At 38.1% G+C, this 25,677-nt stretch overlaps 1 protein-coding gene across 6 annotated transcripts in view; it reads right to left on the bottom strand.

Moving 5' to 3' along the window:
- LOC144030681 (E3 ubiquitin-protein ligase SH3RF3-like) overlaps positions 1 to 25,677 on the bottom strand; it is a 122,557-nt gene that overhangs the window by 14,358 nt on the left and 82,522 nt on the right. For all 6 annotated transcript variants that reach the window (XM_077537180.1, XM_077537177.1, XM_077537179.1 and 3 more), the window contains 5 exons: positions 22,246 to 22,521; positions 17,148 to 17,243; positions 8,272 to 8,583; positions 6,809 to 6,924; positions 4,222 to 4,392 (listed from right to left, as the gene is read on the bottom strand). In XM_077537180.1, the coding sequence (XP_077393306.1) occupies positions 4,222 to 4,392; positions 6,809 to 6,924; positions 8,272 to 8,583; positions 17,148 to 17,243; positions 22,246 to 22,521 (971 nt within the window). The remainder of the gene's footprint in view (positions 1 to 4,221; positions 4,393 to 6,808; positions 6,925 to 8,271; positions 8,584 to 17,147; positions 17,244 to 22,245; positions 22,522 to 25,677) is intronic.

Raw genomic sequence — 25,677 nt, forward strand, 5'->3', positions numbered from 1 at the left:
TGGTGTTATACAATCTTGGAGGAAAACTGGCTTTACAGACACTTTGAATGGTAACTTGAGGAATGGTTTTAGGTTGATGGTGAACATATTTGTTGTGATTTTGTGGTCGTGGTCAGATATTGGATTGCGTACAGCCACCCACTGTATAAAAGGAAAAAAAAAAGTAATATTTATTTGAAAAAAACTAGAAATTCTAAGTAAATTTTACAAGGAGAGTTTTGGGTACATTTTACCAGTTTATTATTTTAAAAAAAAGTTACTCAAGGGTTGAGGAACAAACTCACAACCTGTTTTCGTTCTCAAGAGTGGCATGGGTCAGGTGGTAGAGTGGCTGTCTCCCAAGCTGAAGGTCATGAGTTTGTTCCTCAACAATTCAGTATTTATTTTTTTAAATAAACTAGTGAAGTGTACTCAAAACTCTCCTTGTAAAATGTATTGAGTGAAAAAAAAAACAATAAATGTTACTCTTTTTAATTTATTTTCTTTACAGAGTTCAGCTCACTGAAGATTGCTTCATAAACAAGAATGTGCATGCCTCATCCCAGAGGAAAGAGCTTTGTTAAGGCAAACTTCCCAATACTCTTCCAAACAAGCACAACAGTATATTTAAACAAAAAACTACAAAACCCATGGGCCTCTCAGGTGCTGTCCACAAATGGTTGACGTTCTACCTCAGAGACCGGATTTTTATGGTAAGTTTGGATACTTGCTGCTCCAAGGTCATTAAACTCACATGTGGCGTTCCCCAGGGTTCAATTTTAGGCCCAGTACTTTTTCAACTGTACATGCTCCCCCTTGTGATGTCATCAGGAGACATGGCGTCAACTTTCACAGCTACGCTGATGATACACAGTTGTGCATTTCCATGTCTCCTGGTGACACAAAAGTCAATGGATGCACTTTTTAATTGTATCTTTGATGTTTTCGTCAATGGTTTTCCACTCATTAACTCATTTGCTCCCAATAACGTGTAAATACGTTTTTTTTATTTTTATGTTTTAAGTGTCCCAAAGACGTATTTATAAGGTGTTTTTTTTTTTTTTTTTTTATGCTAGAGCATACAGAAGGCTTTGATGCAGCCTCTCAACTGCAAAGAACGGTTGCAGAAATGGTAGTTATTACACAAACGGCCAGCAGGTGGCAGCAGAGCAAAGGAGATCAACCAGGGCCATGTAGAAAAAAAGCTCAATTACTTACAATTTTAAATAGATTTGTGAAAACTGATGAAACTTAGCTCTCTTCTAATGCTAATTGCTGCAAAACGGAAACAGATAGAAACATTTAAACTTTTTAGAAACGTTTTTTTCCTGATGAAAGAAGAAGAGACTTTAATCTTTCTTTTGGTAGGTTCCATGCTTTTATAGCAATTGAACATAATATTCTGTGGGCCTTGCAAAATCAGTCAAAATCCAGTAAAACAGCCGGGAGCGAACGGGATTGCTTCTGTGAAAATGGCTGCGAGTGAATGAGTTAAGAACATCATTAAAATAATCAGTAAAGCACTTTGAGCTACAATCTTTGTATGAAACGTGCTTTATAAATAAAGTTTTGATTGATTAAATGATTGAAATGAGACCAGGGACGCATTGAAGAAACAAACAATGAATCCAAACTAACAGAGTCCACCATTAAATCAATAGCGGAAAGAAAATTGTGACAAATACTGAAAGTGGACATGACTCTATATTTCAGATAAGTGGCAAACTTGCAGTTTGTCTTTCAGAAAATGCAGCCAGTCAATTAAATGTCCTCAGGTGTGGGTGTGGGTGAGCCTTTCCTCCTCATAATGAGCATCCTTGCAGCTCGGTAAGTATGGAGGAGGGAAGCTCAAGAAAGAGCGAGTGTTCTTTTGCAAACATAACAAATGGTCTCATTTGATTGTAGCCTCCACCCCCCTAATTATTGCTACATAGTCATTGCATACAATGGAGAGTGTTCAGTGAGTGTTCACTTTTTCCTTTTCATTCTAGTCTCATCACTCTCATTTCTTTTTCCTCTTCTCACCTTTTTGTCTGTCCACCCCCAACCCACCCTCGTACGGTTTCATCATCTTCCTCACTCCTTTCATGCCTCATTTTCTTTTCCGCCGTTCCCCGAGTCGTCATTATCTTCCTCTCGCTTGTTTGTGTTTCCATTATTCCGACGCCGCTCGGCTTTTGTTTCTCCCTCGTTCATAGTCCTTCACGGCATCGCGGGGTAGAATGCAGATTAGCCGAGCAGCCGTTTGAAATATGGACCTCCTCAAAGGAATGACGACGGCTATAAAAACGAACAAATATACAACTATGACCTCAGCACACTTACCTTTTAATCTCATGCGGTTTTAACAGCGCCGGGTAGTTGGGTTTGAATGCTAACAGCAGCGGTAATAAGAATTTTATGATAATGATGATGATGCCGATGGTAATGATCTACTCTCGGTATGTGGTAGCACCGGAAAGACAGAGACAACGAAAACATCCAGTTGTAGGAAGCTGGTCAACATCCAGTTTGGAAACTATTTTAATGGATAATAGAAATAATACATTTCCATTCTGAACATTTAATAACAGTCTATTTTAAAGTAACATTTTAACATTCTTATGCGTGTGTACAAAAAGTTCAACTAAAATCTTGACGTGGAGTGCCAACGACGACATTTGTCGTCAATTACATTTCTTTCATTAGGAGTGTGTGGGGGGAGCTATCTTTGGCTTGCCTGCTTGTTAATCTGGGAAGTAAAAAAAAATACAGAAGATGGTAACATTGGGTCTTTTCTGTTTCCTTATCAACGGGTATAACTGCAGATTGTTTTCAGAAACATTTATTTAAGGGTGTATTCAAATCTGCAATGTTTGGTACGTTTAAACGAACCAGAGTTCGTTTCCCACGCTGATCCGGACCTTTCGTGCAGGTCTGAATGCACACAAATGAATCCTGGTGCGGACCAAACAAGCGGACCGAGACCCACTTTTTGAGGTGGTCTCGGTCCGCTTCCAATTGCACTCGGTGCGGTTCACTTCGCAGTCTGAATACAAACCATGGCTGATCTGCTCCAAGTGCAGGACATATACGCCTTTGGCCAAGCATCGTGTGGAGGAAATATCGCCTGGTAGAGAATATTGTGCGAAATTCATTCATAATCATGCGCATTCTGTTTAGCAACGCTGCTGTCATGCGAAGGGCAACGGCTCCTCCGGTTATTGCTCGCGATCGGCGACGGCGTTCCAAAATTAGAAACAGCGTCGCGGAACCTCCGTCGAATGAGCGGCCATTGACGCTTAAAAATATCTTGCATCTAATAACGCCGCAAATATGCAGAGCAATAATGCAGCACGTCGGAAGGTCATGTTGTCCTCTATTTCCTGGTTTCGTTATGTGTTCAGCCCTCGTCATTTTTGTCCAATGGGAGCACAGATCGTCACGCGGTCGACGTGATTGCGCAATATAGTATACTTGCAAAAAGCACAGTGTGAATATGAACCGCATCAAACAAAAAAAAAGAAAGTCCACTTTTGGTCCGGACCAAACAAGCGGACTGAAGGACTTTTCTGGTCTGAATACACCCTCACTCATTCACTCCCAGCCATTTTCACTGAAGCAAGCCCCTTCACTCCTGGCCCACAGAATATTGTGTTCTATTGCTATGAAATCATGGTGGAACCTACCAAAAGAAAGATTAGAGTCTCTTATTTCATCAAGAAAAGAAAAAGTATATTTCTGTTTCCGTTTTGCAGCAATTAGCATTAGAATATAGCTAAACTTCATCATTATTCACAAATTTGTTTAGAATTGTCAGCTTGTTTTCAACATGGCCCTAGTTGATCTCTTATACTCTGCTGCCACCTACTGGCCATTTTCGTATTTACTACCATTGCTTCTCCCATTCTCTGCAGGTGAGAGGCTGCATCAAAGCCTTCTGTATGCTCTAGCATAAAAAAAACCCATAAAAATTGTATAAATACGTATTTGGTACACTTAAAACATTCAAATAGAACATATTTATACGTTTTTGGGAGCAAATGAGTTAATAGCAGTGTTTTACCCAGAATACTAAAAACTGATGAGACAAGAATAAAGTTCTCTACCACAATCAACACAACCATATTTACAACACACTCAATACAATATCAGAAGCATGGCAAATGACATGTAGCAATGTGGCCAGGGCTTATTAAAAATGAATGAAGATGTTTCAACTGTGACCAACGGAATACACAAAGACGAAAAGCGCTGACTGACCTGGACACGGGGGTGACGTAGTTTCCCGGGAAGACGCCAGACGCAGCCGTTCTTAGTGAGGTGCCTTTGAACCATCCGTCTTGACACTTCTCCGTCACCCGGTACATCTCCCCCTTTCGAAGCTCAAGCTCGTCAGCTTTCTGGGGCTTGTAGGCGTAAAGCGCAAGGTAGCTGAGAAATAAAGATATTAGAGAATAGTATGTAAAGAGAACGAATTGATTAATTGGGAGCTACACGACATCAAGGCGGGTTATTCTTATACTCCTCATTAAGACATGTGACAAAGCCAAAACATGATATGAATAATAAATTCCAATGGGCGTTTTCTTATGCAATCCAACAGGGGCAAAATATGACCATGATTCAAACCAACAGTAAACTCTTCATGTTGATCAATGAAACAAATAAATATGTTGGGAATGGTGCCAAACTCATACTATTTACAGTAGCACCTTTCTTTTACTGTATTCACAAGTTGGCTCATGTATGGAATATTTTGAACCGCATTTACTTAACATACAAATGAGCTTCTGCTGTTGTTTTTGTTGTTGTTGATGTTATTGATGGTGACGGCAAACGATGAGACCAGAGTAAACCAGCTCTATATGCTGCCGCTAGGTTGCCATGGTAACAGGTGTGGGGAACATATTCTGTCTTCCCATGGCAACAGGAATAGTTGCCAGGTCAAGATTGAAACGTCCACCCTCATCAGCTGTACTAAGCCGCTCCAGACGTGCGTCAGTCTCGCATGGCCCGGAAATGCAGGGTGACGTCTTGTTCCACAAGTGGGGAATGTTTAGGCTACGGTTAAAGGGGGCGTGAACCCCAAAAAAGTTTTGTTTTTGACAGTAATATGTTCTATGCATCTCCACTAGTCTAAATATGGTATTCTGGTTAATATTGCGTTAGTACAATATGAGTTAAGCAGTAAAATCCAGCCGTTTTTATCCATTTCATGTGGCGACCATTTGGCCACTTGCTGTTGACTGAAGATGACATCAATGTTGCTCAGGTCTCAGGTAACAACAAATCACAACGCAGCTTCAGAAAGCAGGTGAGCTGTGATTGGTCATTGCCTGAGCAACTGTGATGTCATCTTCAGTCGACAGCAAGTGGCAAAATGGCCGCCCCCTGAGATGGATCAAAACGACTGGATTTTGCTTCATAAGTCATCTTCCACAAATGTAATATTAATCAGAATGTCATGTTTAGGTTAGGGAGGTCAATTATAACACATTATTGTCCACAAATGTTCAAGGTTGACCTCCACTTTCAGGAGAATCTTGATCTGCTAAAGTGATGGAAACTTGATATTAACTCTTTGACCGCCAAAAAGGTTAAGTGATATCAACTACTTTATTTATTTTTTTATTTTTTTAATATATCAGTGGTCAGTGTAACGTCCAAGTGCAGCGCAGCCGGGTCAATGAGTTGTGAAATCAAAAACACCCACTAACTATGGCCAGCAGATGGCAGCGGTAGCTGCTCGGGCCCTAACTAGAGCTGCGAATTACAATGAAACATGACGCAATCTGATGAAATAGAACGTTTTCAAGGCTGACGTGAATGATCAAAGCCTTTGTAACATTAAACCTAATTTTTGTGTCACTAAACAAAAAATATTAGTATCAAAGTCACTGTTGTGGAGAAAATGTATCTTTTTCTGTTCAATTTTCGCTTAATGTCACTCAAATGAGCTATTTTCAAATGGTGATTACTAAAGAACGGAATAAGGTAGAAACATACTTTTTTTTCTAATGAAAGAATGGAATGCGATCTTTCATGTGGTAGCCATGTTGTTTATGTAACAAAAGAACACAATATTCTGTTTGCTTTGAAAAATTAGTTAAAATGCTTGAAATCCGCTGACATTGTTTTGTTTTTGTTTTCTTTGTTTTTTTAATAACGTGTGGCAGTAAAAGAGTTAAAAAAGGTGTCAATGTTGACGCATCACTTCAAGTGTGGTAAATTTATAACTTCAACACTTGTGAACAGCCCTTGTTAGCACATTTATTTCTCAGAACTCTCCCACAGTAGACACTTGCGCTAAGAAAAGGGCAGGACTGATTAAATGACAAGTTAAAACAAATTTAGCAGTTAAAATATGCTTTAAATGTTGTACAAATTGGGGATTTACTACTCTTATAGGTCACTGAAAGCCTTTTGCCTCAGTTAGCCGTTAGCGTTTGATAGCCAACATGACGCACCACTCTTGACTTTGGTGATTTTCTTGATATTTAGCAACTCCAAGGGTAAAAGAAAATGCAGCGTGTATGCCACTGATTCTTAGTTGTAAGCCTTATTTTGAAACGGTGCTTTAAAAAAGCCAAGGTCATAGCGCATTATTGTATTTTTGTGCCTTTTAAAGTTGTTTTTAAAGTGCTTTCTCAGTGTCAATGTGGAGGAGTAGTTGTTAGTAGTAGAAATAGTGGAACATGGCCAATATCGCTGGGCACAGTGGAGGAAATGCTTTTTGACGCTTGCAACAAAATGGCATCTAAAGACATATTCAGTGTTTGGGAAACTAAAACAGACGCAAGGTGAAATCCAGATTGAAAGATGGAGGAGTGATTGATTGATTACTCACATGTTGAGAGGCAGCTGCACCTTTGCATGGGCCAACAGCTCAGAGGTTATAGATGCCACTTTTGGGGGCACCAGTACCCCTGCCGAGGAGGGAGAGGGACCTGGGGACGATGCGTCCTAAACAAAAACATAATAGCTGTATGTGTCTTTCCACCCCCAAATGCATACGCAGGAGACAAAAACAGATTGAGTACAAGTACAGAAACAACCGGAGGCAATCTGTAAGTAACTCTAGGCGATGGCGATATATAAAAAATAAAAAAGTGGCAAATATTTTATTTAAATGGAACTGTCAGCGGTAGTAATTGGGAAATATATCAGTGATGTTAAAAAGCTGTATTATTCTTCAGGTAGTATATCTCTTCACATTCTGGTGAAAATGAAAATTGCATCTGTGTCGTATGTATTATACTGTACCAGTCCGCGTGTCACGTACAAGTTATGGCCACATAAAACAAGATGATAAAACAGCGACAGCATTACTCATATACAGTAAATAGAATGGGCATAACATTGAGGATAGTCACTACATTTTGTTTGAGACAAAAAGGCAGTTCTAACAAATTAAAATTAAAATATTCTCCGTAAACACGGCAATATTCTGCATCAATTTCAGTAAAAGCTTCTGATACGAACTCTTAGAATTTGTCCACTGTGAGTTATTTTTATTTTTATTTTAAACCTTAATATTTACCACCCCACAGATTTCACAGTTATTTTGGAATGAATTGAGATGAGATTGTCATTATTTCAGTTTTAATACCATATATAAAATACACCCGTGTATAATACGCCAGCCCAAATTCACCCTCAAAAAGCAATTTTTTTTTTCTCTGTACTTGTGCATATACATGTCAATAATTTATATTTTAAAGTTGTTCCAATATAAATGACTGTTTTAGCATTTTTTTTAAGTGCTGTGAATCATTGCTGTAAGTCAAAATACTGTAAAATCCTCTAAGTATCACACAGCTGTGTATAAGACGCCCACCCAAAATCACCCTTAAAAAGCATTTTTTTTTTCTTCCTCTTCTTTATTTTATTTATTTTTTTTCTTTTTTTTTTCTCTCTTTTTTTTATTTTTTTTATTTTTTATTTTTTATTTTTTTTTATTATTTTTTTTCTTTTTTCTTCCTCTTCTTTATAATACGGTCCCCTGATTTGCTTTGTACCGTTTATTATCAGAACAATAACGTATAAGTCCAGGTTAAAAATTGCTCTTTCCCTGTATTTATGATTAATATCTTTCAAAATATTTTCAAAATTATGCTTTTAAAAATCTTGTTCTTTTTGTGACAGCTAAGGCTGTTTGAAAGCGCTACATAAATAAAGATGACTTGAATTATACAACAATGATTTAAAAAAAAAAAATGTTGCAAGAAACAGTAAGTGAACCTTCTGGAATGATGAAATAAAAAGGTCGATGAACGCCTTCACAATACATTTGAGTGCGTTTGTGTCAACCTGGATGCGTGCGGCGGCCCTGGGGTCGGAGGAGCTGATGAGGACCGGGTGGGAGATCTCCATGCTGTGTCTGTTGTTGAGCTGGGCCGCTCGCTGGGTGACGGACAGAGCGGAGAACGAATGCCTCTTCTTGGCGTTTTTCTTCCCTTCGCCCCTCCGGTGTCCCGAGCCGTTTCCGTTGGATGGCGAGGTGCTGGGGGAGGGGCCGAGGGAGCAGGGACCCAACGGGGACGGCTCCGAGCTCGGGCCCGGCACGCTGGTGGCTGTGGTCGGCTTGTCGATTTCCATCAGTTGCTTTGCCGTTTCGTTTAACTGAGGTGGAGAGAAACGAGACCACATGGTGAGCGGTGTTGGGTTTTGGCGTGTGCGTGTGTTGTCGCGCGGGGCAAATCTGTGCCGTGCTTGAGCCCACTTGACACCAAAACTCTGGTACGTTTGATTGGTGTGAGTGGTTTGAAGCGTTTGGAACACTGGCCCTTGCACATGAGAGCAGTGGGAGCGCAAGGAAGGCATCAGAGAGTTGAATGCCGAGCGGCAGAATTGGAAAGCAGCCTGTTTTTGGAAACTTTGGGTTAAAAAATAAAAATAAAAAAAACCTGCCATGGATAGAGAATTCCAGTGCAGCATTTCTTTTACTTATCACACTAGTCAGCAACATTGTGCCCACAGGAACCAGGTAACACCCAAGGACCACATTAGCAGCCTGCAGGCTTGTACTAAAAATAGTGAGAATTTTTAACTGCTGTTGCTATTCTATTAAAAAAAAAAAAAAAGTAGCACCAGTGAGGTTTTTTTTTTTTTGCTATCATTTATAAAATCACACTTCAATTGGTGTAATTTTGAAATGGTAGTATTGAATGAATCCTAATTCAAAGGACAAATATAATGTTATGATATCACTGTTATGGGAAAAATTGAAGGTGTATTATTTAGTAAAATGAATGTGGGAACTAGCTATTGATGGGTTAGTGATGAATTGAAAATTAGAAAAATATCATAGATATTACTGAAATACTGTACTGCAACGTGATGTATTGTAAAATGGTATATTGAGTGTAGTATTAGATTTTATTTTATGTATAGATAAAATACAAAAAAATGAATAGTCCTAAATAATAGGGCCTACTAATAATTAAATAAATATACAGGGTAGGAATAGATAAGTTTACTTCCTTTTAATTATTTTTGAACATGTGTAAGTAGATAAGTAATTACTTATGTTGTACTGTATGTTGTATTCTAACTCTGTTTTCCTCCATTTTCTATGGTGTTAATTTAGCTGATGATGAGGAAATAATTTACCCCCAAATAGTTTGTGTAAGTTTATTATTTCAGAAGTGGGCATCAAAATGAATACGTGTAAAAACAATAAAAACATGCACTCTCATATATATATATTATACATATATATATATATATATATATATATATATATATATATATATATATATATATATATATATATATATTCTTTTTTAAATACAATTTTTTAAATATATTATTATTATTTTTAGACCTATTTTTTTTTTGTATAAAAATAAATACATAAATTGGACCAACCTACTAATTGGGTAATTTATTTATTTATTTATTTATTTATTTATTTATTAAACCAAAATTGAGTATGGGCATCATGATTTCTTGGTATTAATCAGCACCCAAGTTTGCATTAAAACCTTTCCATACTAAGGCAGCATTTTATGAATTTGTTGTCTAGCTCCACATATATCAAACTCTGGCCATATTCTGAACAAAATGTTGACCAAGTTAAAAATTACCAGGATTCTTTAGAATGGTGCAAAATGGTCCAAAAAGCTCAGTTATGAACAATTTTCAAAATGTACAGACTTATCACTGTGTCTCTCACATTTTATGAATTTCCTCAACTTGAAAACTACACAAGCATCAAATACAAAAACTCTTAGGCACAAAATTTGGCAAGGGCTTACACCAACTGCAAGGTCCTCAAATTCAGTGAACAAATCGTTACAGCATTATGCAATTACATCTGCAGTATTATTACATCTACAGTTTGCAACATCTGGCCATTACACCCCTTTGCAGCTGTCCATCAGTCTCCTGCGAATACTTTCTACAAGCTTTAAGAGGTCAAAAGGCTGCTTGGTGGCTTTACAGTCATGACTCAAGCACTATCACAAGTCACTTCCAGACATATTCAAACTGTTTGTGTCCCTGTGTGGAGGACAATAATGTACTGACATGAACTCTTAATGCACTAGACATTCAGCATATTTCCAGTTGAGTGATAATACGAGCAGGCATATTGTCCTGGGCAGAGATATCAGATTGTCTGCCAGCACTGGGACTGAGGGGATCTCTCACTTCTTAATCTGTGCTGGTCACTGGAGCTCTGCTACACAATCAGCTCATTCTCAGAAGCGCAAGAGACAAATCGCTGCAATCCGAGTTCGCTCCAGCGCTGCGACCGGCTGCCACATCGGACAGTTGTTGATCGACGGGGATTGCGAATGCTGGCAAGTTGAATACACAAACGAGCGACTTGTCCGGCACGGCTTGGTGGACAATGTGCTCATCAGTTACGGGGCTGCGTGCTAGTTTAGGAAGATGACGTTACTGTCACTGTCATATTGCAGCTCTGAAAGCGACACTCTCCCCACAGTTATAGGTGAACATTGTAAACAAACGGCGGGGCGGGGTTATTCCTGCCAATTTAAGTTCACAGCCGAAATGCTGACTCAAAAAGCGTCTTTGATCAACTCGATAAAATATTTCGTTGTCCAGTCCCTCTGTGGTGGGGGACCCTACTCGACTGTAGATTATTGATATCAATTAGCTTGTTAGCGCCACACTCAAGCATGGGGTTGTCTGGTCTGGCTCTCCTGCTAGGTTGGTTTCTTAGGAACAATAATAATGTTGTCGGGTCAATTTGACCCAGGCTATATTTAATGATACAAACGCATCCCAATAAATATTATTAATAGCTAATAGCACACATTTTTAACCAGTTTTATCATGAAAAACAACTATTTGTAGTCCTTTAACTTTTAAATGGGTCAGTTTGACCCGGGATATGTAATTATTGCTCATTATTAACAGTTTTGAGTGCAAAAAAAAAGAAGAACCATTTTAATTGTCTGTTGATGAAAAGTTTCATTGTGAAAAAGTCCTAGTTTGTAGTTCTTAAACTTTACAATGGGTCAATTTGACCCAGGCTATGCTTAACTCATTCACTGCCATTGACGGAAAAAGACGTCAAATGATGCATTTTTTTTGCTGGTCTGGCAATGAATGTGTTAATGTTTCACAAGCATAAACACTAGTAACCATTTTAATTGAACATATGTCAAAGTGAACCAATTGAACAAGAGAAGTTCCACAGCAAAAAAACAAAACAAAAAAAACGTATTTGTCAACTTTAATATGGGTCAATGTGACCCGGGCCAAAAGTATTCCAATAAACATTAATATTTTAATTCAAAATGTCAAAGTGAACAATTTTAATTGTCTGTCGATGAATGAGACGTTTCATAGCAAATAATAATTATATTTTCTCACTCTTGAAATGGGTCAATTTGACCCGGAATGTTTAACATTCCTAGAGCAACAAAATAAACACTGTTATAGCTTATAATTAACCACTTTCATTGCACATATGTCGAAATTAATCATTTCTTATAGATCTGTTGATGTGAATGTTGGGTCAGTTTGACCCGGTATAGGCTCAACGTTTCGAAAGCAACCAGACAAACGTTCTTATAGATCCTTAACTGTTTCCATATATATGTTGTCAAATATGTTTAAATGAAGCTTTTGTTTTGTTTTTTTAAGTTGTCTGTTTGTGCCAAGTTTGATAGCGAAAAGCTAACATTTGTTCTTCAACTTGTAGGTGGGTCATTTTGACCCACAACTTAACAGGAGGGTTAATATCAAAGCAACTGACGTCATGGCGTCACATGAGACAGCAGTTAAAAAAAAACATGCAGTTAGCACAACTGCAGATGCAGTAACAAGCTGCAAAAGTAGGAAACATATTGATATTGCTGAACTCAGCCTTTACAATAAAAACGTTTTATTTTTCTCTCTCATGTACACTGCGGCCTACGTTATCATCCTCAAGGATGAGTCGCTTGCTTGCACTCAGCAATTGGAGAAGGCTCGGCTTATTGGGGGATGGCGATGGAGAGGGGAGGGGCGGGTTAAAAGAGGGTGCGCAGAGGTGCTTAAGTATAAACATACTTTTTTTCCCCAAGCGGTGACGCACTGGAAGCAGTTCAAGTAGACAATCAAATTACAAGCAGGTGCATGCGCATTCAACGGTCCCCATTTAATTAATGAAGACTTCACAAGCAAAATAGGTTCTTGTTAAGCACCTGCATCGCTTTAGAGGACATCCAATTGACTTGCATTAATTTCCAGGAGACTACCTAAACACAAGCACACACCGAGGAGGACACTTAAAAACAATAATAGACAACATCAGCGTTTGTCCTCTGACAAACTCCACTTATCTCGGCTCAGCCTCACAATCTACAAACACTCCCTGGAGGGAAAAGTGCAGTTTTTCCAAGAAAGCAAAAGAGGATATGTGTACAAGATCAACCTATATAGGCCCAATTTCCATATTAATACATATGCTAATCAAGCCAAATCGTATGCTAATGAGCAATGTGGGTTGCAGCTGCGATTCTCACGGGATAGACTCGAGGACACGTACACATGCTCCCCAGACATACAAGGTCAGTGACACGACGCACGCCGGCGCTCTCAGAACTTATCAAAACTAATCAAGTCATTTTTATTGACGATATGCAGCAGACACACTTGGCGGTAGTGCCGGGTCATCACTGCAGTAAAGGCGATAAAGGTGTGAGGTGGAGAGAGAGCGAGCGAAAGATACGCCTGATAGAAACAATTCTTTACTTGGATGAATAAAAAAAAAAAAAAAAAAAAAATCCAAGGTTAGCTTCCATGCTTTGAGATAAGTCTTATTTTCAATTTGACTCCGAAGGTGAATCATACCAGGAGTCAAACCTTTGGGCTGATATCTGCACTGAGAATAAGCTGACTGCATACACACAGTTACTGTATCCACAAAGATTCCACAAAAATTTGACACATTAGTGAACTTTATGTCATGATCTGCTTTCGTTGATTTGGATTTACTTTTGTTTCACGTTTTTTCCTGTACATTCCGTTGTCTCATCTTGCTCGTCAGACCGCTTCCTTGTGTCTACCAATCAGCAACCTTCAGCCATTTGTATCTCGTTGTCTCGTCTGATGTCTTGTATATAGTTCTAATTTTAGTCTTTGTTGGTTCATTGCTTCTGTAAGTTGCCGTCAGTGCTATGGATGTAACGTCAACATTGCGATATTGCGATATTAAAACTGCCACAATATATCGTCGTCATCATGTCACAATATTAAAAGCAGCACCTATTTTAAAAACGTCAAGTTGATTTCCATTTGTGCAGTTTTAGCACCCTCTGGTGGCTAGTTTTTTTTAGTGCAGTTTAATTGTGATACGGCATGTTTTGGCCCTTCTATATTTAAAATCCACGCTGTCAGATTGAGGTGAACGTAATATGTTTGTGAACCGAGTCAATATGTGGAGGAAATCAATATGTGCGTGCATTAACAATTAAGTGCTTCAATATTAAGTCTTATTAGAGATTGTAGGTTCTTTATATTCATTGCTGTAATGTACAAAAGCACAATATTGTTTGTTTTTTAGTATGAGCGCTTTTTTTTTTTTTTTTTTACAATATTGTCACTTTTTTTGTATACCCACAATATCGTGATCATTATTGTATCGTGACCTTAATATCGTAGTAATATCATATTGTGATGTTGGTCAATCAAAGAGGCTCATCTCATTTTCTCTTTAAATGAGGCAGACTAGTAGTGACGATCTGGCGCCGATAATCAGCATGTTGGTGAATACTTTTTTTTTTTTTTTTTAAATCTTAAGCTCGATAACAGATCATTTCTGGGAACTTTTTGTTTGAAATTAAACAAAAATACAATAAGCAAAAGTTGAATATTTCAAGTTACTTTGAAATTTTGTAAAACCATGAGGAGCTATTTATTTCTTAAAGTTTTCATTTAACTTATTTTGACATGCTGATGACCCTGAGAACTCCCTGAACTTTGTTATAATTTCAAAACAAAAATGTCTAAGATAAAAAAAACAAACAACAACCTTCAAACCCTTGCAAATCTGAAAATTTGTTCAATTAAACTATGCTTATAGATATATCAATAATGTTCGAGTTTGTATTATTTTATTTTTTACAGCAATATTTTTCCTTTTTTTATTTTATTTATTTATTTGTTTTATTGAAAATGAATATCAACTCCAAGTCCACCCTGTGGGGGGAAAAAAAAAAAAAAAAAAAAAAACTACTGCTCTATCCCTGAAGCGGGCACATGGGGGCCCAAAATCTGTGCCGTGAAGTTAACACTTTCCGACCGCCCAAACTTCTACCATTAAGATAAGAAGAATAGGAAAGGTGGGACATACATTTTCATAGCTAGGGAAAAGAAAAAAAAACTTGTAATGCTTCTTTTTTCTCATGCTGCGTTGAAACACGCTGCTCATAACTTCTGCCCTAATGATTGGCAGGCAGTTCTATTCTATTAAGTTCTTGAACGCTCTACAGTGACTGAATCCGTCCTGTTCCCATCCATCACTGATTATGAGCAGGCTCAAAGCAGCGCAGCAAAGCACTAAGAACAGGAAAATGAACCATTGCTGCCCTCGTAGCACCCCCCACAGCTTGTACTCTTTACACAGCCAGAAAATGGGAAGGGTAAAATCGTTTCCAAGTCCTCACACCCCGAAGCGGCCTTTTACATCTCCTCCCTTTGAGCTGCTGCTACCAAATCCTGCATAGATGTAAAAATGTAAAAAAACACACGAGTTTATTGCCTGCCATGAAAAATACTAACCATTATCTTGTGATGTGCCGCCAACATCCTCAGTCTTATAGAAACTTCTCCACACTGGATAATACTTACTAGACAACACAATTCCAAAAGCAATAAACACCTAATAGTATTATCAATATACTGTAGAAATACAAAATGGTAGAAACATGTATATGAATTAAATTCTCTAATAGGTTAAACTATTTAGAAAATGGTCCTTTTGTCTCGCCATCCTTCTTCCAGTCCAATCATATCACCCCTTTTGGAGATAATGCTTCTAAAATGTAATCATCTTTTACATCTGCGCGATATTGACCATCCTGTCAAATGATTTGTAAATGCATCAGATTATTCTATTTTGCACACACGAACACCAGCTGAAGTCCAGCTGCGGCGCATTCATTAGTCTCGGCGCTTACTGCGCGCGCACGTGCACACGCGCACGCACACCCTTGACGTGTTTTTGTGCCCCTGCTGTTTCAGAGTGATGGAGAGGTGTAAATTATTGATGCATCTCGATTTAAAAGGAACCCCCTCGGATTGATGGATATCTGACGCTTGAGTACGTGTGGGCCATGTTGGAAATATTTACACTGTGACCGTGTTTTTTTTATTTTTTATTTTTTTTATAAGAGGAACAAGCCGATACTGATAATTAATTTAGGGCTGTTGAAATTAAAGCATTAACTCTGGAGATTAATTTAAAAAATATGAACTCAGTTTTATTTACTTCCTGTTACAGCCTATAACCTGCGGCCAAACTTAGCCACCGGCGCGAAGATGGACAAACACGGACGATGGGTAGTTTTACTTGCTTGACGGGGAAATTTCAAGTCATTTGCATACAACCAAATTCAAATAGCATATTAGATAAATATGCTACAGTTGTACATCTTTGGCGTATCTTCTCAGAGCAAAAAAAAACTCAGCTCACGTTCCCTCCAATGGGTCTCGCAAATCAACCCCTGTGAAGTGGGCCGCTTGTGCTCACAACTAAACCTGGAAGCGAGACGTTTTGAGAAAAAAAAAAAAGATGGCCTGTAAAGCTGAGTCAAGTCAAGTCAAGTCAAGTCAAGTCAAGTCATCTTTACCGTTTTGTTCAACAGTTGTATTTTACAGGAGAGAAATTTTATTCAAAGAAAGCTATTGGAACAGTCTCTTATTCTAATATATTTTCTATTTGATTCTTTTCATTTATTCCAATATTTTACTCAAGTAAATATCTTACAAGCTTTGTAGAAAAAAGTAGAAGCGTATGTAGAAAATGCGATTAATCGCGATTAATTATGGACTACTCATGCGATTAATTAGTTTTAAAAACGTAATCGCTTGACAGCAGTAAATGAATTTCTTGATTTAGTCTTATTAAACACACTTTTATATGTGGTACAAAATCATATGTGATCCAACAAACAAAAACTACAGTATATTTGTTATTACTTTTCCCTCAATTCGGGACATCTCTGTCCATTGAGGTTGTATTAACTCATTCACTCCCAGGACATTTTCGCTATTTTACTGGATTGTGACTGATTTTGCAAGACCCATGAAATATTGTGTCCGATTGCTATAAAAACATGGAATCAACCAAAAGAAAGATTAGAGCCTCTTCTTTCATCTGGAAAAAAAGTATATTTCTATCTTTTTCCATTTTGCATCAATTAGCATTAAAATATGTTTCATCATTATTTACAAATTTGTTTAAAACTACGGGGAAAAGAGCTTTTTGATCTCTTATACTCTGTTGCCATCTACTGGCCGTTTTTGTAATAACTACCATTGCTTCAAGCATTCTCTTCAGTTCAGAGGCTGCATCAAAGCCAAAACGGATAAATACATCTTTGGGAGCATGGTAATATTTAAGATAGAACGTATTTATACATTTTTGGGAGTGAATGAGTTAATGTGTATAGTGAATTTTGGATGGTGTGTAAGCATGTGTATGTGTACGATGTCTCAAGCTTTACCTCCACGTAGAGGATGGGGAAGATACCAATCTTGTCTCCCAGCATGCCTTCGGCCCAGTTTTCATCCACCCTCCTGATTACCGTCAGGACTTCATCCTGAAGTGATGGCGAAAACGCACAAAGACACACGCAAAACACAAACACACAACAGTTAAATCATTTCACATTACCGCGCAGTACAGATAACATGACATGATACAGTGTAAAATCACTGTAAAAACAAATCACGCTAAAATATATGAAAATACAGCTAGTTTTAAAAACAATTCACCATTCAAACTTGATCAAAACATATCCATTTAAAACTATGTAACGATAATGGCAATGTCGAGATATCGCGATATTAAAATGACCACAATATCATCGTTGTCATGTCATGATATTAGAAGCAGCACATCTGTTAAAAAGTGAGTTTGTGTTCCGTTCCGTGTTCCTCTGGTGGTTAGTTTAATAGTGTAGTTTAATTTGAATTAGGAATGTTTTATACAGTAAATCAGTCATAGCAGCAAATATTTTTCAACATCTGAGTCAAAAAACAAAACAAAACAAAATAAAACAAAACATTACTTCTGCCCCACTTCAGCCAAACACAATATTGTGAACTACATAGACCATAATAATTTGCGTCACTGAGCCAATAGGAACAAATGACAATGGCATGGCCAATCCAATTTCTGCATCACTGCTTTTATTATTATGTACAAAAACACAATATTGTGCTTAATTTCCATAATATGAGCTTTTTTAAATTTGATCAGATTTTATTTCTTCATTTTATTATTTTTATTTTTTTGCAATATCGTTAGTATTTAAACAGTATCATGAGCTTTTTTTTATTTTTTATTTTTTTTTATATCGCCAACAACCACATAATATTGTGATAATTATCATGAGGTTCATATCGTGATATTTATTATATTGTGACGTTTGGATATTGTTACACCCCTATTAAATAGTTGTTGTTTTTTTTAACTTTTAAGAGTGGTGTCTTAAGATAAGGGTGAGAAGTGATGAGTTTCTCAAGAGACAGGCCAAAAAACTTGAGATATTTTATGCGTTATATATTTTTTAAATTCATTATCCAATTAATTGGTAATCTGTTATGGAATATCGGTCGGGCCCTAATGTCAAGGAACCACTGAGACATTTTTTCACCAAAGCAGTGATAGCATTTCTCGAGAAATTATATGTCATCCGTTAGAAATAGCCCCGATGAAGTCATATTTATAGCAAACGAACAATGCTGCAGTCTACAACCGTGCAGTTTTGACATCATCTGACCAAAACCACCTCATAGTTACGACGTAGGGTTAAGTACATGCTTGTTTTACACGGCTGTTCTTTTTTTGAGCACACGCTATCGACTGCAACCTTGTGTAGTTCATGGTCCACTTGGAGTTTGGTTCAAGATGATATTTTTGGAAACGTGAGGGTAACCACCCGAAGACAAAGCTGTATTTTGGGCTGCGTATGCAGGAATGTTCTTACTCTACTATGATATGACCACGGCAGGGTCGACTTGCTCCAAAGGACTCAGCGCTATAATGTATATGACTGACACGTGGAGAAAATAACTATCAAGGGAGGTCGGCATTCTCTTTATCAATAGCACGTCTTGTATTTATTCCTGCTTATCTGTCTACTGTGTACTGCACAGCTGATAAACTGTTCTTCGCAATATCCCATAAAACACAAAAGGACACGATGACTCCTTTCACGCCACACAAACGCGCACGCTCTCCACACGCACGTGTGTTTTTTTTCTCTCATCGTGTGAATACGAGGGTCTTGGCTCGACCATTAGGGCGGCGGTGATAATGTAATGCTGCTAAATGACTTTGTATTAGTCATAGTGAGTAATTACCTTCCCCGCTGAGAAAACAATCACGCACACACTGGTTTTGCATGACAACACACTCTGCACACGGCAGGGAAGTACATATACAGCAGCAGAGTGTCATCTTCTATCATCTACCTGTTGATTCACTCAGCCCTTAAATTAGAAAAAAAAAAAAAAAAAGAGGGGATGATATTTTAAAAGTGTTCGGACAAGTTACTGTACAGCACCTGCTGTGATTTGTGCAGTGGGATGTAATTACATTTTCAGAATGGTGAGGTCAGGAGCCGTTCACAAACTAGCCTGTGTAACAGCCGGAATAAAATGATAAAGCGTTCAGCGACATAACAGAACAGAGTGTGGAAATGACTGTTTACACCAAACCGGGCCTGGGAGCACGCTTGTGGAAGAGAACGCTCGCATTTTGTTCTCATCGTTCCCACTCGAGCTTTGGGAAGGCACACAGAGAGGATAATTTAGTTAAATCAGGCTGAATCGAGCTTGTCATTCATTTTTCAGGGGAGATTTATGGCGAAAGTGTGGAAAAAAAAAAAAAAGCCATGAAAGGTTTTGGAAAAGCTTTTCCATGCAATCTGTTGTGTTTTAGTATTTTGCAATCATACTGATTTAATTTATTGTGCTTGTTTGGAGAGCAGAAAACAATAATGTAACTATATCCAAACATCACGATAAGATATTATCACGATACGATAATCATCACGATATTGTGGGGGGTTGGAGATATTGAAATAAGATCACAATATTGTCAAAAAAAAAAAAAAAAAAAAAGAGCTCATACTAAAAGAAGCACAATATTGTGCTTTTGTACATAACAACAATGCATATAAACCACCTACAATCTCTAATAACAATATTGAGGCACTTATTTGCTAATGCAAGCACACATTTATTGCTCACAAGCAAATTAGGTTCCCCTTCATCTGACAATTAGCATCGATTATAACATAGAAGGCCAAAACATCCCAAATGAAAATTAAATTGCACTAAAAAACTAGCCACTAGAGGGTGCTAGAACTGCACAAATGGAAATCAACCTGACTTTTTTTTTTTTTTTTTGAACAGATGTGTTCCTTTTACCGGTAAATATTGTGAACATGACGACGACGATATTGTGGCAGTTTTAATATCACGATATCACGATATTGCCCTTATCGCTACATCACTAGTAGGTATTGCTTCACGCATTTGGCCACAACAAATTCAAAACAAACTCGTCGAGGTTCAGTTATGGTGCGCTCTAATCTCACACAGTTGCGCAATGACGGCCAATATGCAGTATTTCAGTTTCTTAACTCATTTGCTCCCAATAACGTGTAAATGCGTTTTTTTTTATGCTCTAAGTGTCCCAAAGACGTATTTATACGTTTTTTTTTTTTTTTAATGGTAGAGCATACAGAAGGCTTTGATGCAGCCTCTCAACTGCAAAGAACGGTTGCAGAAATGGTAGTTATTACACAAACGGCCAGCAGGTGGCAGCAGAGCAAAGGAGATCAACCAGGGCCATCTGGAAAAAAAGCTCAATTACTTACAATTTTAAATAGATTTGTGAAAACTGATGAAACTTAGCTCTCTTCCAATGCTAATTGCTGCAAAACGGAAACAGATAGAATCATACGTTTTTTCCTGATGAAAGAAGAGACTAAACTTTCTTTTGGTAGGTTCCATGCTTTTATAGCAATTGAACACAATATTCCTTGGGACTTGCAAAATCAGTCAAAATCCAGTAAAACAGCCGGGATTGCTTCTGTGAAAACGGCTGGGAGTGAATGAGTTAATAAAGACGAAATTTGATCACTTTCAGGATGCCAGCTGCACAAGCCACAACATTCTACTGAGATGACTCGCATGCTTTCAATATTCCAAAGGTGTTTCTCAGTTCCGGAATCATGTGCACTTTAAAGGCAAGCTGTTATCTCCGATCCCACCCACGATGTTAATTACCAGCTTCATTTTGATCACGATGATGACAATGACCTTATAGCCGAAGAGATGAGGCATGCGGCATCGGTGAGTATCAAAGTGGCCCGAACAAAGCTCTCTCTAATTCTGGATAAAAGTGTCTCGTTGAAGAAGTCGTCTCGTGTTTCTTTAATGTGTACCGCAGAACATAATAGCTACGAGCAAGTGACCCGCCGCTGAGCTCATTGTCAGGAAGAAAACACGACAGATGGAACACGGCCTTGATTATTCAGATCATTTTCTTGAGAGTACCTCCAAGACCCCCCCAAACACCACCGGCCTGAAATGCCACCAGACTATTCTTGCACCCGCCATGCTAAGCGTGACGCTATCCACGTCAATAAATAGTATAAAATAGTAAAAAAAAACGATAACCGATTCAATCAGAAGATGGAGCAATATATCTATTTAATTATTATTATTATTATTATTAGAATATTTTTTTAAAAAGTATGATTCGAGGAATGTCAATCATTATCCGCACACCGATTTGAATATAATTTGCGATACAACTTGGTTTGTTCGTCATCCGCATCACCACGTTGACGAAAATTTTCCCGTGCTGAATTCTGATTTTTCTTGGGAAAACCCTCTCTAAACCTTCACTGTACTTTTCGACACAAAGCTATTAACTCATTTGCTCCCCAAAACGTATAAATACGTTCTATTTTAAACGTATTGTTTCCCAAAGACGTATTTATACGTTTTTATTTATTTATTTATTTATTTTTATTTTTTTAAATGCGAGAGCATGCAGAAGGCTTTGATGCAGCCTCTCAATTGCAGAGGATGGTTGAAAGAAAATTGTAGTAATTAGAAAAACGGCCAGCAGGTGGCAGCAGAGTATAAGAGATCAACCAGGGCCATGATGAAAACATGCTGTTTCTCCATAATTCTAAGCAGATTTGTGATAATTATGAAACTTAGCTATATTCTAATGCTAATTGCTGCAAAATGGAAACGGATACAAATATACTTTTTTCTTTTTTCTTTTTGATGATTAAAGAAACTTGGTAGTTTCCATGTTTTATAGCAATAGAACACATTATTCTGTGGGCCTTGCAAAATAATTCAAACTCCAGTCATACAACCGGGAGTGAAGGGGGCTTCTTCAGTCAAAATGGCTGGGAGTGAATGAGTTAACCTTGTAGAAAGTCATGGTTTTCATAAAACAAGTCTTGCGACCCATTTTGACCATACCATGGCTAATAACACCATTTCTATAATACATACAGCAAAGACTTCCCTTACACAAAGAACTCTACAGTGTGTTTGTGTCACCTTGCTGAATGCCAGGCAGTCTTTATCTTGGTCTTTGTTTTTGACCTCAAAGTCGTACAGCGCTTTGCCCTGGGGCGGAGTTTGGCTCAGGGGGCGCAGCAACTGGATGTAACTGGCGGGCAAGAACCCGTGGCAACCGTTCAACTCCCCGTGGTACCAGTTGTCGTCCACCTTGCGTCGCAGGATGATGATGTCACCCTTGGAGAACTGCAGATCGCCCGGCTCCTTCCCCTCGTAAGAGTAGAGCGCTTTCCCGCAAGGCAGCGCCGGGATATTCTGGAAAAGAAGACAAACTCATTCTCAGCGGATACAAAAGAAGAATCTGCACGGAGTGTTTTTTATTTTTTTATTTATTTTTTGCTAGTTGACTCGAATGTACCAAACCCACTCTGCGTAAATATGTTGTGACAGGCTCGCAAATGAGGCAAAAAAATAAAAATAAAAAGCATCAAATGTGCTCGGGCACACGGGCCCAAGCAGCTGGCAATAAAATACATGGTTTGGGAGTTTTTGGAAAGGAAAAAAAAAAAAAAAAAACTTATGGTGGGACCATGCAGCTCTTTGAAGACAGACAAGAGCGAGACTCCCACTTATTGTGACAACGGAAAATTACATTATATTGTGAAAAATGATATATACAAAATTGTTGTGTTTAGAGTCCTCAAGAAAACATTTCAGTATGCTCTTAACTTGTTGCTTTCAGTCAACAGATGTTATGCCATGCCACTGTCATTCCATGACAAACATTGGACAGAATAGCATTCAGTGCATTCTCAAAACCTCTGGGGAGGATTCAAAGAAATACTGTCTTGCATTAGTGTCACAGAGTGGAAATTATTCCAAATAACACCTAACAAACCCCCAGGTTCCAATTTCCAGTGAACTGTTGTTTCATTACGTTTCCCATTTAAGGAGGTGAAAGTATTCCTTTGTGTGGAGACTGGAACAAATCGCTTTCAATTGAATTTGATAGTCTTGTTTGTTTCCATTGTTCTGTTTTCGTTTTTAACAATAGTGGTATTCTATATTAAAAAGGAGCCAAAAAAGGCAGAATGCTGCAGTAGGCTACATGGAAAAAAAAACACCTAGTGTAAACAATAAGCGTGTATGTCAAAGGCTTTCAAGCGAGTTTAGCTTAGCTTGCTAGCTGCTAGCAACATGACGCGTTTGTGAGCCAACACATTGCTAAGCAGTGATAAAGTGTGAGTGTAAAGTTGTGATTATCATGGAAAAATTTGTAAAGTAGTAAAGTTGACAGAGTTGCTGAATGCGTAACCAAGTGTGGCCGTAGAAGAAATACTTTTGAAAGAACACATTACAAGCAGAGACTCAAAAGAATGAGAACGAGATAGAATGTCTCTATGTCAGACATGAATTTGCATGGACTTCGTGCTACACATGATCCAAGTGGGCAGCAATAGGCCAACTGACATGTTACTATATGCATTTAAAAAAAAAAAAAAAAAAATAGCATGTGCCAACAATAATTGCCACACAGAGAATTCTGACAGCCACACAGACCGATTCTCACCGGATGTCACTTAGAAACAAGCAAACAGCCAGGGGCTCTCCCACCAGATTGTCTGAGATCAGTGGTGATGCAACGTTAGGAAAACACACAACAGCGGTGAAAACACAGTTACAACCGCTGCTATCTTCCATTACAGCTGTTGCAAAATAACAATATTCATTAAAAAAAAAAAAATGCAAGTAAATCATGTCAGCCAGAAGCAAAAAAGTAGCATTTTGAAATGCAAAGGCGGATGTACTGTAATTGTTTATGTGATTCGCCTAAAACTGTTTTGCATATAGCTTTATATTGAACCAACCTAATAATCAAACACCAGCGAAATCAGATGGCATGTAATAACCTGATGAAAAACAATTAGACCTTTCCGACAAACTTTTGACACATAGTGGAGTCCAATAGGTCATACAATTTTAGTATTTTACTAGTTGATTCTTTTTTTCTTCTTCGTGTTTAAGAATATAAAAAGGTACCCTAAACATTGCATGTACAGTACTATAGCCACCCCCCCCCCCAAAAAAAAAAAAAATATGTAGATGGATGGATGGATAGATAGATAGATAGATAGATAGATAGTATATAAGGCATATACAGTATACAGAAAAATACCAAGACATATTGTGAGTATGGCTTAGAATCAGTTATTCGACTGATTAATCCAATAAAAGGTTATTTTGCATTTAAGTGTAATACAATTTTTTTTGTGATTATCATTTAGTAACCAAATATTGTTGGTTAAATAAACAACTCAATAATGAAAATAGTTGGTACGTAGTTATATGCATGCACATATGTTGCTTATTGCAACATTCCCCTAAGTATTATTACTGGTCATACTACTTCACCCCCACCCCCAGCACTCATAAGAGAAAGTAATTCCACTAACCCCTGTGGTGCAGTAATTAGTGTTTGTGGACGTCTGTAATGGACAGACGGTATGTATGGGTGTGTGCGTGTGGACATTAATGCAAACCCGTTGACCACTGCTGAGGCTTCCATCTGTTCCGCTCTTTCAGTGTGAGTGTATCTTGGATTACATCGCACCCTTTACAGATTGACTTGCCGGTTGACTTACACCAAACCGCACATCCGTGCTTTGACTTGGAGGTTTTCAATCGTTAAAAACAAAACTGACAACGCTCGTAGTCACGCCTCATCTGATTTGACTCAAGTGGAAATCAACCGCATCAAAGCCAATTCTTCAAATTGGACCCAAGGAAGCAGATGGGAGGTCGGCTGATGTAAAAAAGCCTGACTTTGGCTTGGCTAAGTGATGTGAAGAGTGATTCCTGAGGGGGGTTGAGCAGAGGAGATCGCGAGGATCCTCCGGTCATGATGGTGGTGTCAGCATGTGCTGTGGAGCGCATCAGTGCGTGGAAGTGACTTACAGAGGTTAAATGTTGGGGCAGAAAGACTTTTCAGACTTACAGAGAGAGAAGAGAGTCATTACCCCACTGCAATGTTTTGCACACTATCTGGTGCACTTCTGGTGCAGTTAAAAAATCCACTGTCAGGACTAGGGATGTCACAATGAGGGAAATATCGTGATATTAAAACTGCCACAATATCGTCGTCGTCATGTTCACAATATTTAAAAGGAACACATCTGTTTAAAAAGTCAGGTTGATTTCCACTTGTGCAGTTCTAGCACCCTCTAGTGGCTAGTTTATTAGTGCAATGTAATTTTCATTAGGGATGTTTTGGCCTTCTATGTTTAAAATCTATGCTAATTGTCAGATGAAGGGGAAACTAATTTGCTTGTGAAGCGATCAATGTGTGCTTGCATTACCAAGTAAGTGCCTCAATATTGTTATTAGAGATGGTAGGTGGTTTATATGCATTGCTGATATGTACAAAAGCACAATATTGTGTTTTTTTTTAGTATGAGCTCTCTTTTTTACAAT

This window comes from Festucalex cinctus, chromosome 11 (genome assembly GCF_051991245.1).
Source record: "Festucalex cinctus isolate MCC-2025b chromosome 11, RoL_Fcin_1.0, whole genome shotgun sequence".
Taxonomy (NCBI): Eukaryota; Metazoa; Chordata; class Actinopteri; order Syngnathiformes; family Syngnathidae; genus Festucalex; species Festucalex cinctus.